Source organism: Pseudogymnoascus verrucosus, assembly GCF_001662655.1.
Source record: "Pseudogymnoascus verrucosus strain UAMH 10579 unplaced genomic scaffold scaffold_30, whole genome shotgun sequence".
In the NCBI taxonomy this organism is placed as follows: Eukaryota; Fungi; Ascomycota; class Leotiomycetes; order Thelebolales; family Thelebolaceae; genus Pseudogymnoascus; species Pseudogymnoascus verrucosus.
Genome location: NW_017263681.1, coordinates 127,862 through 146,117, shown reverse-complemented (window position 1 = coordinate 146,117; position 18,256 = coordinate 127,862). Strand labels below are relative to the sequence as shown.

Below are 18,256 nucleotides of genomic sequence, written 5' to 3'. Positions count from 1 at the left end.
CCACGCCGTGACGGGCGGCGGCCGGCCCTCCTACCACCTCGAGCCCACGGCACCGCGCCGATCACACCTCACCTCTCCTCGCCGCCACGAACCTTCACGGCTCTGGCTACCCGTCGATCACCGGCTTTTCCAGCCCCCGTCGATCCCCCTTTCTCGTCCATGATGGCCGTTGCAGAATGGACGTACCGTATCCACCGCCGGTGCTCGGTGCCAACTACTCTCTCTTCCGTGTGCGCCCCTCTTCCGTTGTCGTCTAACAATAAACATGCTCGTCCGTTCCCTCTTTTCTCTCTCACCCCCCATCATCCCCAGCCACACACACACACGCACGCATACTGTACTCGTATGCATCAATAATGCAAGCTTGCCATATACCCGACCCGACAAAAAAAAAGCACCCGCCAGAGTACAGTAGCAATACACTTAGCCCCCTCTTTTTCCCAGCCAAACCCAATCAAAACCCAACCAACAGTATCCTTTCCGCGCTCCAACCCACATCCAACCCCTCCCCCCTCTTCCCTGCAGCTGCTCTTGCTCCATCCACAACAGCGCAAATACCGCGTGCGGCCCGCCGTACACCTCCATCGCTCCCTCCTCCGCCCTATCCGATTGAGGAAAGGCGATGGAGCTTCCCTGCTATTCTGGATGATGCACAGCGAGCATCCCTGGGGCTGCTGCAGCGTTGCATTGGGAGAGTGGGAAGGAGCGAGGTAGGGTTGTATATTACTCCAGGGCCAAGAGAGAGAGGGAACCACAGAAGCAAAACATCCATCTATCAGCAAAGTAAACATCCCCAAAAAGGCCCGGAGAAAATCTGCACGTCGCTCTCCTCCCTGCGCACCAGCCAGCCCAGCCCAGCCCGTTCTCCGCAGCTTCAATTCGCGGGCACGCACATAATCCACGAAAACATGCTCACTCACTCACCGCACGCACGCACGCACCAACCAAAGCTCTCACGGGGCGCGCGCACAGCACTTCACGGCCCTTCACAGCGCTTCATGCGACCTGTACACGCACTCACCCGTCCTTACCTCCCCTTATCATCACACCAGCGAGCGAGCGCACATCAATCACAGCCAGAGCCAGCCATGGCGGCGACGTCCTCGACGGAACCCACCGCCCTGGACGCCTATCGTTCCTGCATCCGCGCTACGGCGATTGTGCCACCAACCACCATTGAGTCCCTCCACTGCGTCCCTGGCGCTGGAGAATTACGAGGAGAGCACCACAGAGGGGACCTGCGTCTGTACGGCGGTACACGACATGGTTGAAATTCAAATCGCACGACTCAGCTCAGTCGTAAATGACGACGACGACGACGGGGCTCTGCTCTGCTCTGTACTGTCATCCTCGAGCAACCCCCCCAGGCCGGCCCCCACCCCATCCATTTAAATCCACCGATCCTCTCTCCCAATCCCATCCTCTGCGATCTGGCCACTACTGCTGCTGCTGCGCTCCTCCCTGCTTCAGAGCAGTATATCACGCAAAAGCTTGGCTATATCGCATCCCCCCCGGCCCTGCAGCTCTGCAATCTACTCCCCCCAGCCCAGGTACAGTACACACCAGTGCCAAGTGCAGTACAGTACTGGACACCATTCTTACACCAATATCCAGCCCGCCTACACCCTGCGATGCTCACTGTATCCCCTTCATCCACCCCCTACCGTAATCCCAACCTCCTGCCCCGCCATCACCACCGCAAACGCCCTCCTTCCCTCCCTCCATCACTCTCCCCGCCCACCGCCCAAGCCCTACCTACCGCCATAACGCTCACCGGGCCCCTCCCCAGCGCCACGCTCGAGCGCAACCCGCCTGCCTCCTTACCCGGATCATACACCCCCAGCACGGCACCCGTACAGCGGACGGGGAAGCCCAGCCAGCCAGCCACCCATCAAAGCGTACAATACTACTACGGTAGGAATCCAGCTGTGGATCGCGTGTCCCCCAACGCGCCTCGCCTCATCACCTCGCACCGCGTCGTCCCCCCCCCTCCCCCCAGCCCGCTTATACCGACCGTATCACACTCCCCCCCCCACCGGCCCCATCAATCACAGCGCCCAAGTCCGCCCGCCCCGCCGCCACGCACACCACCGGTCGAGTGCCGGCAGGCAGCCCGGCTACGTAGAGCGGATGGGTGCTGGGAGTGGACCACTCACTCCGAGCTCTGGCGATGTGATGTGATGTGTGCTTGTACTGTAGCGTCGGTAGCGCATAGACGGAGATGTGCTTTCCCTTTCGACCCACGGGGGGGCCTGCCGGGCGAGTACCGGTTGGGTGGTTTTTGGTCACGTGATGGGTAGTTTGGAGGAGGGTAGGGGGGTCTCCGCTTTGGTGGTGTGGTGGTGGGGACAGGACCCTTACTACTGTACTAAGGGTGTTTGGTAACGTAAGATGCCTTTGTTACTTGGGCTTGTTACTTACTGTACTATTTGCCTTTTTAGTGTGTGTGCGCCAACGTAGTGATCCTGTCCTTCGATGAGTGAGTAAGGAGACAAGTGCGTTGAGGAGGAGCAAGTATGTCCGTGAAGGGAGCCGAGGTATCCCTGCCTCAACGCCGACCGATATATGGAAATCCCAAAATGCCTCCCTCATGCCTCAAAACGAAAAGTAAATGGGGGAAGAAAAAAAGCCACAACAAATTGCATACCCAACCCACTCCGCGACCCGACGGAGCGTATCCGGCGGCCCCCCCCCGCCCCTTTCCAATCCCGTGTACTCGTACTCGTAGAAACCACACACCCTCCTCCTCCTCCCCCCTCGCGAGACCACCACAATGCCAGCCCCGCCCTCACGTCCACCCACCACTCCACCGCGCGCCAAGATCGCCGCTGCACCCACCTCCTCTGCACATCCGGCAGCAACAGGAGCAGCGCAGCTCCAGCCCTCATCGCGCCGCTGATCGAGCGTCGACCAGCGAGCCCGACGCTCCGGAGCGCTGGTCGCCCAGTCGGGGATCGCCGCAGGGGAGCGTGAGGGCTCCGGTGCGTGACACTCGGAGTGCTGAGCGTGCTGGGAGACTGCCCCGAGACATTGTTGCGTGGCTGGTATGTGACGGGCTGACGCAGCTTTTGGCTTGCTCCGAACCCGAGGTGCTGTGGTTGTTGTCTTGTGTGCGGCACCGGTGAGAAAGGAGGGATGGGTGACATGCACGCCCGCTTTTCCGGGCGTGTCCTCTACGCCAACCAACAGCGCCACGGTCACAGATCACAGATCGCGGATATTCCACTTTTTTGTTTCCTTTTTTGTTTTCTCACTTTCTCACATCCCTTTTCTGTCGCCTTCCTTATCTTCCCTTGCAAATCTAGCATCAGAAAGTATGTAGCTCCGTTTCAGAACCGTGGAGTCGCGTGGTTGGCGGTGCCCGACTGAAACGTAGCCCGGCGGGACACCTGAAACAAAGGGCGTTGAACGCATGGTCTGTGCTTGGGCGGGGGGGGGGAAAGCCTTGCTACTTTGGGAGAGTGTTGCGAGGAAAGGGGTTAGAGGGGGGAAGGTAGAGTTACTTGCTATACTGTACTATAGTCGGGTAAGATAGGGTGCTCAGAATAACTTCGGGCCTTGTGGTTAACGACGATGGTGAGGTTTTTTGTGGAAACTGACAAGCATCGCTAAGGAGGGAGATCGTGGATGGAGGCTACAGTTTGAACTAACTTACTCTTACTTACTTTACTCGTGCATGAGGTTCTGACTTAGGGCTACGAGTCGCTCTCGCATGTGTGCCGAATGCTTGAACATGTGATCCTGAGTCTAAGAAACGGCTTTCTTTAGCAAGGCGCGTCGCTTGCGGCGTTTCTAGCAGCTTAAATCCGGGGAAGCCAGCATGTGACGGCGCGGGGTACATGATATTTTTTTGGCTGGCGCGTTTTGATTATGGGAGCTTGTTACCAAAAGAGGCATCTGCAGATGGGGCGGGGTACAGACTTGCAGATATGGACGGGACAACTGTCAGTGCTGCATTGTCATGCTGCACGCACTATCATCATGGGTTGTGAAGACCTGGGGGAATCCGGGGAATCTGGGCAAGCTAGGGGAGCTGGCCGGTGTGAAATTCCTGGAGGTGTCGCGGACAGAGGCTTGTGAAGATCTGGAAATCCGGGGAAGCTGGTGATGATGATACGGGGATGATACTTCAGCATCCAGGTCCAGACCGAGGGATCAGATATAACATGTGCCGTCATAGAATGAACAATGTCCCGTGACATACTCGTCTTGTCGCTCTACCATCAAAGGTACAATCTTTCCCTTGTCATAGTACTTCTCTGGCCTTTTACGTCGTTTGCCATTATCACCCCTCCATCCTTTTGTGCGTAGCCTCCAGCCCTAACCGACTCCCGGTTGTCATGGGAAGCTGTGGGACGAAACGTTCTTGAGCCGCATGAGGCTCTGTATTACCATTATACTGATGAACAACGTTGCGTCGCCAAAACAATATGCAGTGCTTGGAAATTCAATATACAGCATGGAAGGCCGACATCATATTCGCAGCTACGGAGCTGAGTAGAATATAAGCCCTACCAAAAACCGAGATCAGATCAAACTAACCTCACGATCTAGCCGCGCGTCTGCGCTTCGAGAACAAGATCTGATCAAACACCATCCCCTTTCACCACCACCATCCGCCCCAATCCAGAACTCGCAATATAGTAACCGACCGTTGTCAGCATCACTCCCCTCGTCCCCATCTGCGCGCCCTTCCCATCCCTGCGCACCGTGGCAAATTACCCGAACATCACGCCCAAATTGCCAATCTAACGCGTAAATGCAGCTCCACCAGGGACAAGGATGGTGCGGCTCCAACATCACGGACAAAAGGGGGGGGAGGTGCACGGATAAACAGAAGGGGATGCCTGAATTTACAACGTGCTGCATGGAATACTGATGTGGTGCATCTCATCTCCAACGGCGACTATCGTAATCTCTCGTTCTGCATCGCGGGCTGGCTGAGGGGGGCTATGCGTGTTCCCTGCGTGGCAATATCGGACATTCTTTCTTAGATTAATGTCTATCACTATCAGGGCTAGATTGCTTTGCATTCCTCATTGGACGTTCTGTTTTGTTTGGGAGTTGGGGTTTCATGGATGAGGGTGTAGAGGACTTGCTTCGTACAGTAGTAATCTAAGTGTGTAGCTAAGGGTTCTCAATAGGGGGTCATGCGTGGGAAGAATGGAAACAGTGGCTATGAGCCGCTATCCTCAGTTCAGTTTTTCTTAGTTACCTATGAAGCCCGACATGCTATAGTTGAAGAACAGTGGTTAAGAAGTCTTATTTGCAAGATAGTGACTGAGAAATCATATTTATATTGATAATTACTATACACGCTCACAACTTACCTAGTAATTTTCCTTAAAGTTGCTCTACGAGACCATTATAATCCATTATATATAGTTCTGATTAACTAGATTAGTAGCCACATGCCATCTTCAAACCTTCAACCGCAGTAGGATAGGCCGCATAATACTAAGATTCTCCTGTTGCAGTATTTCTCGATCATCTTTGCGTTTTCATGAGATGGACAATCATGTTTCGATTATAGCTTCGGTTTCAACATCCCCTGACGCCGTGCTTCAGGGGCCATGGTATAGAAAGCTGCTGGTATAGCTTCTCTCCGAGTTTATGTATCGTAACCCTACAAGTTGTACCATGCCTCTTATTCGACCTCCCCTTTGATGGATGAGGGTACTGATCTTTCTTAGAAAACAAACTATTTCCCTTGGTTACCCAGCACCTCCTCTGGCTCTCTTTCCGGAGTAACTCCCGCTTCATGATATTCTTAGTAGACGTCGGACATCCTTTGCAGCTATCAATACAGCATTGTGTTCTTGACAATGCAGAGTAGTGCTGCTTGTTAGAGTATCACGTTCACTGTGCACTTCACCACTGCGAGGCCTGCACATGTTCAAGTGATGTGGTGAACAGACACCTTGTCTAGCATCCTATTATCATATCCCATTTGTTGGGCTTCTCTCCTATATACCCGATCTAGCAATCTACAGTTTGTACCCAAACACCTTTGTCCGACAATGCACGCCACAGCACCCATATACTGTTGATACCATACCCAAACACCGCCGCTCGACGCCGCGAGCACCATTGCCCAAACCACACCAAGGCCAAGAGACCTATATGCAACCCTCCTCCCCTTCATCTTCCTCTACCTCAGTCCCACCATGCTAACCATCTCGATCACCTCATCCATCGCCTCCCTCAACACCCCAGCCTCTCTCTTCAACTCCTTATTCTCATCCCTCAAATCCCTCACAGCCACCCACGCCGCACTCGCCGCCTTCCCCTCACAATTATCACACCGCCTCACCACAACCACCTCCTCCTTTCCACCCCCCCTCCGCAACGGCTCCCGCCTCGCCGAACTCGCCGACGTAACCGCACTCCCACCGCTCGTCCTACTCGTCCGATTCCCATCCGGACTCCCACACCGACTCCACACACTCTCCACCGCACTTTCCGCATCCGACTCCTCTGCCCCTTTCCACCCCTCCACCACTAAATCCTCACTAGACCCACTCCTCCGATCCGGAACCTTCTGATCCAGCACAACCCCCGCACCCTCCCTCGACTCCTCCTTGCCGCTCCTCTCTCGCTCCTCCGCGCCACGCCGCCGCTCCTCCACCAGCTCTCCGAGAATACTCTTCAGCGTGCCCTCCTGCTCTGCAACTCTCGCCGCCATATCCGCCAACTGCGCCTTAAGATGCTGCGTCCGCGTATCCGCCGCATCGCGCTCCTCGGCTCGCGCAGCGGCCTCGGCGCGCAGATCGCGGATCTGTGTTGTGCGTGCACGCAGCGCGGATTGGAAGGTCGCGAGGAGGGTGAGGGCGGAGGTGTGTAAGTTCTTCGAGGAGGCGGGGGAGAAGGGGTCGTGCGGTGTTGGTGTTAGGGCGGTCGAGAGGGAGAGATTGAGGAGTGGGTCGTCACCGTCGTCGTCGTACGCGGTGGGTGTGGCAGGTTGGGCGGGTTTGGGAGAGAAGAAGGAGAATTTGGATTTTGTTGCTGAGGCGGCTGAGGCGGCTGAGGCGACGGGGATGGACATGTTGCGAAGTTTGCCTGCGGCGGAGACGGTGGTTGAGGTGGGGAGGTCGGCGGACTCGAGGGAGGGAGTGGACGTGTTGCTGAACCAGCCTGCGAGACCTCGTGCAGGTGCGGTTTGGGCCGGCCCCTTGGTTCCAGTGAGCGTGGGCATGGAGCCCCCGTTCTCTTGCTTCTGTGGGGAGCCTGCCCCTGGGGTTGTCCGCCCAGAATATGTTATTTTGGTATCGATGGGTTGAAGAGGGGTCAGTGACCTCAGGTGTGCCTTCAGTTGTCGCGGAGTAACTGGTTCTTCGTTGCTGTGAGCTTGAGCTACGTTCCGTCCACATGGAAGTGTTGTCGTTGTGGTTGCTGGGGTGCTAATGATGTTGCCATGCGCGTCTCCGAAATGCTGCTGGAGCGAGCCCGAGTCGTAGTTTTCATTGCTCCACGCCTGTGGGGTTGTGTTCTGTGAGGATGTCTGAGAAGTGTTGCTCAGCGAGCGGCAATGCGACAGACCCGTCGGTATGTTTGGTGTTGATGTGGAGGACGCCATGCTTTCATAAGAGGGGTTAGCCTGGCGATGCGTATAGTTTCGCACGCGCGGTCGACTATTAGCGTTTGCTAGACTCTGGTTTAAAACGATCCGTTTGTGAGGGATTCGACGATGCGACGTCGATGGTGCCGAGTTAATCTACTTGGTACCAATATATAAATTAAGGTTCATGCGCTAATTGGGAGCGTGTCGCAGGTAGCTCGATATGGCAATGGCTAGGCTTTTGAGCGGAATTTTTATAGTGTGAGAGCACAAGATTCGTGATCAGCATATAATTTCATTTTTGTCGTTATCGTTGGTTTGTTGTTATGAAGGTATTGTGATGTTCGGCCAGGAGGGTTGCTGTTGCTGTTGTGGAACGGTGGGTCGGCAGACGATCTGTATCTGTGCCCCGCGTCACGATAAGATATGGTTCGCCGGGTGACAATAGGGTGAAAATGAGGTGATAATAGGATATAAAAAATGAAGATGAAGTAAAGGTTCGGTTCTTCCTTTTTGTTGTCGCGACGTGTCGTGGAGATGTAATATTAAATATAGAATGGTCTAAATTACCTGAGACATTGATGCGCCGACACGTCTCTAGCTCTTAAAATTCTCTCCAGGAGGCTGGATATTCTGGTGGTTGGGTCACCCACGCGAGATCTCGCGACTGTGACAGGGGGTCAGCAGATCTCAACGTCTCCACGTCTGAGACCAATTATGCGGCCATACTGAATCCCTACAAAAGAAGAGAAGTGAACTTGTTTATTATAAGATTTCGTTTTCGTCACTGATATAATACAGCTGTTGGCGATTATAGTGATCATAGGCGCGGTCCACCAAGTTTGACACCATAATCCCTCCTTCCTGCTCAGTCCTCCAGAGGCCGAAAGTGTGATGCCATTTCCTCCTCGATGTCCTTCTTCCACTCTTCCAATGACCACGTGCCCTCTACCAGCTCTGTAGGGTCACTGGCCCACACAAAAGTTCTCCCAGACAGCAATTTCCCATCGACCGAAATCCGTACGCCTTCGATACGATAAGCATCCGTCTCATAGTATTTGAGCATTTTCTCTTGCTCCTCGGTCTCCACAACGAACGCCATGCCATCCACGTGGTTGTTAATTGGGCCGTGAACGAGAGCAGGGTACTGGCCCCATAGCATGATACTGTAGCACTGCACGCTGGCTGGTTTAAGAACTGGTGGCGCCGGGAGCTGAAGTATTTCTTGGAGTCGCAGCGGATCCGTAAGAGAGCCATAAAAAAAGAATGGCATTGGTGTATATGTATATGGAGGGCGTGATGGTTCGACGTCAGCCGGGAACTTCTCAAGCATGATGTTGCGGCGGCCTTTTTGTTTGGAGGGAAGTTTGCTGGCAGGCGAGGGGTTTCCTAGCCTTTTGTTTTCATCGTTATCGACTTTTGCAGCAGAAGAAGATCCGCTGAAGCTGTTCGTTGTGTTTTAAAACATTACGGGCAGTTGTAAAGTCGAATATGATAAAGAGGTTGTGATTGGAATGAAATAAGATCGGGTAGTCTAAAACGAAATGGACTAAGCGAAGCCACAAGGCTGACCCGACGGAGCTGCCACACTAGTGAATTCTTAGCACATATAGTTCCGCCATCTCCTCAGCAGTATCCACTTAATAATAACAAGGAGGGAGACTGAGAATAATGCTGCATTTTCTCAGATAATCCTTAACTAATTCTTAATCACTCGCATATATAAGGACACTCGCATATATAAGGAGAGAAATTGGCAAATGGTGGAGATATAGCAAAGTCTAGGTTTGAGAATACGCTACTTGCACCCATTATTAGGGCTCGCTTCATCTTCTCGCTCATCAGGTTCCTGTTCCAATGGCGCTGTGGAAGGGTGAGGGTGAAGGTGTCGTAAGGTAGAGAGGAAGTGTAAATAGTTGGGTGGTTGCCCTTTGCTTACAAGCAAGTGAATTTTACCATTTTGGCAACTAAGAATTTTGAAAGCGATTTCTACATGTACTCACTATGTAAGATACGCTTGTCATTAAATCCGAAGAGGAGGACTTCAAACTACGGAAATGGCGTACACTTCGCTCAGCCCCTCCACCATTGTCCTACTATACGCATCTATGTAGTCCCTCTCAAACCCCAATCCACCCACCTCCTCACCACCTCATCCACGCTTCTCACTCCTTCCCTCGTAGCTTCAACCTCAAACCACTCGCGATGCTCCCGGCCACAGCTCTCACAGCCCCCACCACCCCGCGCCCGTATCCCATTCAACTCAATATGGATCAGCCTCTCAACTCGATGCGCATACGGCACCTTCTTTGGCGTCCCCACCCCAAGGCCCGGCGATGAGGGTTGATAGGGATAGTACCGCACGAGGGAAAGGTTGTACCCGCACTGCCTTGACCACTCGTTCAGACGGCGCTGGACATTCGACGCCCGGCCAATCTTCAGCAGGATCGTCTTGCGTGCCCCCCTATCCGTGCTGGATGAGAAAGTCTGGAGCGACTCGCTTGTTCGGCGTTTGCCTGGTAGAGGGCGAGGGGGGGAGTCGAGGAGGGACGACGCAGCTTCTGAGGGCGGGGTTTGCGGGTGTGATGTGGACGTGAGCCAGAAGATGTAGATGTAGCCTTCATCATCTAGTTGGGAGGGTGTTTTGGAAAGTTCCGCCAAGAGGAGAGAGGTGATCTGGGGCGAGGTGGTTTTAGGTATCAGAGAAAGGAGTTGCTGGGTATGAGATGATGGGCCGCGGGCAGGCTGCGGTCTTTGGGGATCGATATTGATGGGTTTCTCCCGGCTTCCAGTGGATGGACGGGGGGGCCGAACCTGTTTTGATGGCTGCGAGAGCTGTGGTGACTGGATCATTGGCTGGAAATTTGATGGTCGATTTCGTGAATTGTGAGATGTGTGATTTCGAGTCTGAGCAGGTCTTGCAACGACGGGATCCTCGTCTGCAACTCCGACACAGCAGAGGAGTGTGACATTGTGTTGTTTGCGAGGAGGGATTCTCGGTGCCTTGCTCGGGTTCATATGTTGCTGCTTCTCGGAATAATGTGTGCCACTTGCGTACAATATCGGTCGGGGTTGTGAAGACCTCCTCCGCTGCTTTCCAGCTGTTTTCTCCGGCTTTATTTCAAGTAGTCCTAGCCTGTCAACGAGTGTATCGACGCTCGTTCGTTCTCGTATGGTCGAGTTCTGTACGCCACTAGGTGGGAGCGCTTGTGCAGATGTCGCTTGATCCTTATGCTGCCAGCAGAAGGCATCTGAGGGAAGGATGTCCTTTATGGGACTCTGCAAAGACAGTCTCACAGTTGCTGGTGGACTTGAAGTCGCAATGGCACGACGGCATAGCCGCCCGCTGGAAGTCAGTCCGCGGCAAGTAGCAGTGGGGTCTCTCGAGTCTGAGCGAGGTATAAGTGATTCTGGGGTATGGGGAATAAATGGCATTTCTGCTGTAGTGGTTAGTGCTAGGGAATAGTCATGAAGATAAAAGGAAATGAGATATAGTAGTAGAACTCTACTATAGAAACTTGGTAAAGTGAATCATGACAGGCAACCAACGTGGCTTGTAGTTCTCGGCCATCGTGGTGTGTCTGTTAATCGTAGCCAGTGAATCCCGCCTGAAGTCGTGGATTTGGAGGAGGCTGGGGAATCCACTTGTGTGGCTTGTGGCTGAAGATGTGGCTCAACCTTCACCACGACTTGGAAAGACATGCTCTTGCTGAGCGTTTTGCAACACCAAGTGGCGACAATGTTTACAATTCACTTTTAATGGTTTTAATACCTGACGCATATGTGCTCGTTCAGCTGTCATATTCTGTAATGACACAATTATCCGTGGGATTTTGTGGCAGGGTCTGAAGGTATGAGTGCCAGAATGTTAAATATCACCACCATCATACATACACAGTCCGCCCTTAAGACTCTTAGGCAGCATGAGTAAGAGAGGGTTCCGAGAAAGGCGTCCAAGTAGGACACATGAACGAATTAATCGTTGGCATGGACTTCAGGTACAAGTGTCCCAAAACTACATCTGGGCATACGACCATCGTAATACGACCATTGAAATCCAGCCCATCTTGTGTTGATTATTACTTGACGCCAGTAACGTAGTAACCTACCATCATAGTTGTTGGCGCCTACCAGTCCACACAATACTTCATGATACTCAAACTCACGGGTTTGAGATTGCTGCAAGCTCCATGTGCAACTACCTTCGTCCCCCTCTACCCCGCCTTTACGCCCAAAACCATCTCTCCCACCCACGGGGCCACCTTCTCTGCTATTTCTTTCGAGTGATCTGTGCACGTCAGCAACGCTCCCCTCAATCTCATCTCCACCCGTAGCCTCCCAAGGCAGCTAAAGAAATGAATAAAACTTACTGAGGCAAAACGCATGCGGTATTCCCGCCTCATCAATCTCGAATCTAACACCCCCCTTGCCCCCCCTTTTAGCCATGAGCGCATCCCTCTTCTCCTCATCAACAAAATGGTCATTCCTCCCAAAGTACAACATCAACCGTGCCGGTTTCCCTTCCTCCTCCTCCACATCCGTCCCCCAAACCTCCTCCCCCCACACATCTTCAGCAATCCCCACCATCTCCTCCCCCGCCAACTGCAGCGCCCTCCTCACCCCCTCCTTACTCCTCAAAAACTCACTCGTCACCTTCGCCGCCTCACTCCCCTGCCCCGTAATCGCGCCAACCACGCTCTCCAACCACGGCCTCGGCAGCGGATACAGCCCCCCGCGCGCCAACAACCCCGTTAGCTCCGGCACGAACGGGACATAGCGCAGGAGCGGCGCGAGGACGGCGCCGGAGGGGGACTGCGCAATGTCTGTAATCGTGGGGAAGAGGAGGATTGCGCGTGTCGTTGCGCGGGTGGTGGCAGGGAGCTGGGAGAGCACGGAGAGCACGGAGAGCGCGAGGTAGGCGCCGACGGAGTGGCCGAGGAGCGTTAGGCTGTCGTGAGGTTCGCCAGCGCGGGGCCCGGAGGGGATGCGTAGGCCGAGGATGGTGGTGAGGAGGGCAGAGGTGGTCTCGGAGAGGGAGAGGAAGGAGGTTTGGGGGGATGGAGGGGAGTTGGGTTGGGGTTGCGGATCTGTGGGGGCTGGGGCAAAGCCGGGGAGAGTGAGGCAGCGGATGTGGACTGCGTCTTCTCCTGATGGGGAGGCGGGGAGACCGGTGCGTAGGGCAGAGAGGAAGGGGGCGTAGTACCCGGGGTAGCCCGGGTTGCCGGGGAGGAAGACGAGTAGGTGGTGTTTTGCTTCTGCGGCGGTGGAGGGGGAGAGCGGGGGGAGGTAGATGGGGTCTGCGGGAGAGGCGCACATGGTGGGGTAGGCTCTATGTGAGGTGTCTTTGGTGGTGGGGATTGGACGTGGAGGGGGGTCGAGGATTTTGTACAAGAAGGGTAAAGGGGTCCTGGGAAGGGGTGCTGACTAATCAATCACATGCATGCGATATTTGAACCCCTGAAGACAAACGGCATTGAATTGGCCATGAAAAAGCTGTACTGTGTCTGTTTTATGAAGAAGTTCGGCCAATTAAAACAACGAAAAGACTACATCGTGTCATGGGATTCGTGAGGTGTACACGTTGCAATGTTGTCCGCAAAGATGTTGTGATGAAGCCTTCGTCCCCAGCATATTACCCACTATCACATTAACTCACCTGAAGTTATCTTCCGTGCAGCGCAGCACGGAGCGATTAATCATAATTCATATCCCATATTCCCAGGGCCGTCCCATACCAATCCATAATATAAAACCCGTCAAAACTCCAAACCCCCTCTCCATCCCACGCTACTCCCCCTTCTCCCCATTTTTCACCTCCACCTCCACCCCATCACCCTCACCCTTCCTCACTACTCCCCTCCTACCCCCCGGAACTCCAACCTCCACCCTTCCACCTCCACTAACCGGCAACACCCTCCACGCCCACCGCGCAACCCCATACGTCGCCACCGCCCACACCCAAACCCCAACCCCCAGCGCGCCCGTCACGCACAGCACAGGCAACAACACCAGCAGCGCCAGCCCCGTCCAGAAGAGTGTGAATGCTAGCGCGGCGAGCGCGGCGAGCAGCGAGACGCCGAGGACGAAGGAGGCAAAGAGTAGGAGCGGCGGGAGGGAGAGGAGGAGGTGTGCGAGGATGAAGGACTGGGGGACGTTGTTAGCTGGGCAGTACTATAACGTGGGTGTGGTGGATTGTGGGAAGGGGGCGTGGGAGAGGGACGTACAGCGAGGAGAGGCTGGTCGTGAGCGAAACCGCGGACGTTGGTGTATACCGCGCGCCTGACGTCGGGGCTGATAACACGGTCGAGGACGGTTCGCACGCGCTCCCGCACGCTGGGCCTGCCCTGGTATGAGGCTGGCGACGGGGTCGTCATAGCGAGCTGTGTGATTGTGTCGCGAGTATGGTGGTGTCGAGACGGCTTATGGAGGGTAGGGTGCCGGAGACGCGAGATGTTCTGGCCCACTGGACAAAGAGGGCGGATTGATGTTCGAGGTGGATTGAAGCTGTGGTCGTGGAGCTCTCAGCCCTGTCTGTGGAGTCGGCGATGACGTTACGGACAAGGGTAGGACGAAGGGGTAATCACGTGATATTGAAATTAAATTAGAATCACGATTTGTATCACGTGTCAATGATCACATGACCAATGCATATTAGCCGAGAGCGTTGGCCGTTGGCTTCACACTACTACTAGGGCGCTACTTTTGATACGGTATACGGCAGGCCCCCACCCAATCAACGGCGGTCGGGCGGATGGGGCCAGGAGTTAAAAATACCAGAAGTCACATGTGCATCACTGTTTGATGAAGAGGAAATATTGGCTGGCTGCTTAGTAGAATTTGAGGATGGGGAATTTGGAAAATAACAATTTGTCTTGGCGAGTATGCCCATTTACTCATAAGAGGAGCTGATATTTATTGTGTTGTTGGTTGTAATATTGGCTGCGGCGTCGAGACCGAGGTTGGTCAAAATGAGGGAGCAAGGTGCAAGGAGATGAGAGAATCTTGGGAGCTGGACTCGAAATGGAGTCAGATGCGATTTGATGGGGACCTATCTAACGGCAGGCAGGGTAGGGAAGGGTGAGGGGGTCAGGGCAGGTCAGAGCACCTCGAGGAACCACCGGAGAATACATGGGCGAATGAGCATCCCCGCTCCCGACCAACATCAACTGCACATGCATGGCCATTTACCCGCTCTGACTCCCTACCCTGCCCTGGACCTGGTCAGTGTCCGTGAGTTGTAGTTGTGTTTGTGAGTCTCCCAAAGTCTACTTTCCCAGATATGCGACGGTATCCTCCGTTGGTGGTGCTACTCCCTCCCGCTGTAGGATCCGCTCCGCTCCCTGCCCTGGCCGCGTCCTCGAAACAACCACGCGCGGACGTCGTCCAACAGCCACTCGGGATCCCGAAGATGAAGGATGAGCGCGGCGAGGAGCTGTTGGACCACGGCCGCGGCAGGGACCTTATTGGGGACGGGCCCGAAAGGCAGGCCCTGCTCGGGTGGTTGTTGGTCGGGCCAAGGCGGGAAGTCGAGGCGCGCTGGAGAGTGGGTGGCTGGCGAGGAGAGTAGGTGGTTGGGCTGTCGGGCAAGGAAGAGAAGGTGGTGGTTCACGTGGGACACGGGCAGGTCTCAGACATGATGATGGCGTCGAAGTCGGTGAGGTGGTGAAGTGGCGGGCGGGCGACGGCGAGGTGGGCACAGTGCTTTGGCCTCTGGAATGGGAAGTTCATATGAGTACGCATACTCAAAGGGACCAGGAAAAGGGGCGCGTGGAACAGTATGTACTGTGTGTGTTGCTGAAGGAGCGGCAGGAGCGAGCTTTGTGTCTTGGCGTGTAGGCATGCAATGCATTACTATGTACACATGCAACGCCGCCACCGAGTACAGTCGTCGCGACCAGTATTATATTCTGAAGATCGTCGGGTCGTGGTGCGTCAAATGGCCATCCCGTTCCATCTCGTCCTGTAGCTGCGTGAGGAGTAACTGGAGCTAGAAGTCCCCCCAAAAATGCACATAGGATCGCGGTCGCGGTGGTCTTAGGTGCGTATCGTATCCAACGTCGATGGATTCTTCAGCATGCATCGCGGGATAATAAATGGCTTGGCTTCCAACATACTGTAAATTCCCGTCATGGGAAGTACAAATGCAGTGTTTCGCGTGGTATTGCGAGGGTCGTATTCTGGGGATACTGGGGATTCTGGGGTTGCATTGACATGCACTACCCCGCAAAAATTACGCTACTACACCTACTATAGGAGGTATCTTCAACTGGCTTCAATTGGAGATACTTGGTGCAATTGTATCTCTTCTCTAAAGATACTTAGCGTCCCCATAGTGTGTTGGAAGAAGATTAAAGTACTTTTAGAGAGACAGTACCTCGTGCTCCTCTGAACTGATCCTCTTACTGCTCATCTCGCTGCTCCCCTCGCTGCTCTTTCTCCTTTTTTGCACGTAAAAACTTCATATTAGCCTATCCACGCCCGTCCGCCACGCCGCTACCAATAAGTCTCCACAGCTGTCACTCCTGTCACCAAGCCCACCAAAGCAGAGTCTCTTTCTTTCCCGTCCGGCGATCGCTCTCGTGCCTCTTCCTCTCCTTAACAAAAACCCCCCCGCCGCTCTCTACCGTCTGCTGTCGAATACAATACTGCGCCTGCTTCTCTCTCTCGTCTCTGCTTCTCCTCCCGCACTTACTACGACGACGGCACTTGCTTGGATAATGTGAAATGCTTCACTCGCTGTCGTACACCACCCCGCCGCATCTCCCAGCTTGATGTTCATTCGCAACTCCCATTTTGGTGGAGTTCAACCCCAATGCTTCTCCCCCGCGATGGCATGGCCACGAACGTTTCTGGTCCGCTCGAGGTATGAAAGATGCGCATGCGATCAGCTATAACTAGACTCCAAAAGGAAAGACTGTGGCTAATACATGCTCTTCGTGATAGTTGGGCGGGCCGAATCGAGTCAAACAAATTATCGCAGGCATGCTAATCCCGACGGGCGTCGCCATTATTATATTCCTGTGTCGAGTCTACTCACGCGCATTGGTCCTGAAGAAATGGTGGATCGACGACACGTTGACTCTGATATCCATGGTGCGTCGTCATTTTCGGCTTGCGAAATTGCAAACTCGTCGCAGCTCCCAGGATGATCAGTGCTAACATACTATACTAAACAGCTCCTGACGATTGCGCTTGTTGGTCTAGGCATCGGCGCAACCAAGTATGGCAACGGATACCACGACGACGACATTCCCAAGGATGATCTCTCCCGGCTAATGGCGATCTTCTGGAGCATCAACCTCATCCACCCCTTCACAATGGCCACCTGCAAAGCTGGCGTATGCTTCTTCTATCTCCGCGTCTTCATAGACAAGTGGATGCGACTCCTCACCTTTGCAACCCTCGCCGTCATCGTCTCCTGGTCTATTCCCTGCTTCTTCATCATACTCTTCCAATGTCGCCCCGTCCAAGGCGCCTGGGCACCTGACCAGACAAATCTCAACTGCAACTCCATCACGTCCACCCTCTACCTCACCGGAATCGCCAACATATTCATCGACGTGCTCCTCATCATAACCGTCGGCCCGCAAATCCTCAAGCTCAACCTGCCGCCCCGCCAAAAGACGAGCCTTTTGATCGTCCTAACGCTCGGTTGGATGGCAATGTTTGCCGCAGTCATCCGCCTCTTCCGCATCAACGATGCGATAGGCCGTCCTGATCCATACTGGACATCTTACGATACGGGAATCTGGAACGCTCTCGAGCTCGCCATAGCCAACATCTGCGTCTCCATCCCAGCCTGCAAACCCATCCTCGACCTACTCTTCCCGACCCTCATGTCCAGCCTCGTCCGCAACAGACCCGTCGACCCCAACTACCGCGGCAACGTCAGCCTTCAGACCACTGCTGCGCTGGCGCGGGCCAAGGCGGACTTGGAACAGTCGCTCGACGGCCGGGCGCGCCCGATCTCGGAGTTTGGGAGCATGCAGTCCCACAACATGCTGTTGACTCCAGATATCGAGATGCAGGCGCAGCGGCGGGGGTCGAATGCCACGGACGGGTGGAATATCGAGGGGTCTGATAAAAGAGACAGTCCATGCGGTAGCACGGAGGAGATCATGCCGCACGGCCGGCCGAAGCGGGACGCCGTGTAGATTTTGGATGGGCTACCTTGCTTGGGGGAGTTCAAACTGGGTAATTTTTTAACGGGGAATGGGAATAGGGCATATTACTTTTTGGTGGGGCCCATTGGGGGGGCCATGATTTTACGGATTGCGCGGATACCAAAGGCGGGCGTTACTTCTTTTTGGGGGGACTGGGTTGGGTAGGAAGGCGCGCGGCGACGATTAAAGGCAGGCGCGTCCGAGACGTGTATAGTAACGAACTCAATGCCGGGTTTGCATGTTGGATTGATGAAGGACTGAAGACCTTTCACGATGTTTTCATATATATACTACATATACGCATGTGTATATACAACATGGTGCTGTGTTTTGTTTTATGTTTCCGCTCTCTTGGTCATGACCATCTTGGTCTCATTGGGCCTGGGAGAGGCTGTCACTTCGCTAGGTAGCTTATTCGCAGAGAAAAGCAGATCAGTCGGAGAGACGTCGAGTTCAAATGCATTGTCTGACTTTAAGCTGGGACTGTCGTGGGTGGGATCTCAGACTCAGAGAGAATGTGACAGGCCGGATTACT

At 54.3% G+C, this 18,256-nt stretch overlaps 6 protein-coding genes across 6 annotated transcripts; 1 reads left to right on the top strand and 5 right to left on the bottom strand.

The window, feature by feature from the left end:
• Positions 1-5,919: 5,919 nt before the first annotated feature.
• On the bottom strand, positions 5,920-7,576 carry VE01_05171 (uncharacterized protein; the record flags this gene model as incomplete). The annotated part of the gene is made up of 1 exon (XM_018274637.2): positions 5,920-7,576. The coding sequence occupies one exon, from the start codon at positions 7,574-7,576 to the stop codon at positions 6,152-6,154; it is 1,425 nt and encodes a 474-aa protein (XP_018129263.1). The 3' UTR covers positions 5,920-6,151.
• An 850-nt stretch (positions 7,577-8,426) lies between these two features.
• VE01_05170 (uncharacterized protein) lies at positions 8,427-8,891 on the bottom strand (the record flags this gene model as incomplete). Its single annotated transcript, XM_018274636.1, has 1 exon — positions 8,427-8,891. One exon carries the CDS (start codon positions 8,889-8,891, stop codon positions 8,427-8,429), a length of 465 nt encoding a protein of 154 aa, XP_018129262.1.
• Positions 8,892-9,663: 772 nt separating this feature from the next.
• Positions 9,664-11,141, bottom strand: VE01_05169 (uncharacterized protein). Its single transcript, XM_018274635.2, has one exon. It carries the CDS (start codon positions 10,991-10,993, stop codon positions 9,665-9,667), a length of 1,329 nt encoding a protein of 442 aa, XP_018129271.1. The 5' UTR covers positions 10,994-11,141; the 3' UTR covers position 9,664.
• Positions 11,142-11,329: 188 nt separating this feature from the next.
• Positions 11,330-12,922, bottom strand: VE01_05168 (uncharacterized protein). Its single transcript, XM_018274634.2, has 2 exons — positions 11,929-12,922; positions 11,330-11,846 (listed from the first exon to the last, which is right to left on the bottom strand). The coding sequence occupies exons 1-2, from the start codon at positions 12,872-12,874 to the stop codon at positions 11,773-11,775; spliced, it is 1,020 nt and encodes a 339-aa protein (XP_018129272.1). The 5' UTR covers positions 12,875-12,922; the 3' UTR covers positions 11,330-11,772.
• A 92-nt stretch (positions 12,923-13,014) lies between these two features.
• On the bottom strand, positions 13,015-14,095 carry VE01_05167 (uncharacterized protein). Its single transcript, XM_018274633.2, has 2 exons — positions 13,783-14,095; positions 13,015-13,702 (listed from the first exon to the last, which is right to left on the bottom strand). The coding sequence occupies exons 1-2, from the start codon at positions 13,930-13,932 to the stop codon at positions 13,346-13,348; spliced, it is 507 nt and encodes a 168-aa protein (XP_018129275.1). The 5' UTR covers positions 13,933-14,095; the 3' UTR covers positions 13,015-13,345.
• Positions 14,096-16,370: 2,275 nt separating this feature from the next.
• On the top strand, positions 16,371-18,045 carry VE01_05166 (uncharacterized protein; the record flags this gene model as incomplete). The annotated part of the gene is made up of 3 exons (XM_018274632.2): positions 16,371-16,421; positions 16,502-16,651; positions 16,735-18,045. The coding sequence occupies 3 exons, from the start codon at positions 16,371-16,373 to the stop codon at positions 17,710-17,712; spliced, it is 1,179 nt and encodes a 392-aa protein (XP_018129276.1). The 3' UTR covers positions 17,713-18,045.
• Positions 18,046-18,256: the final 211 nt, after the last annotated feature.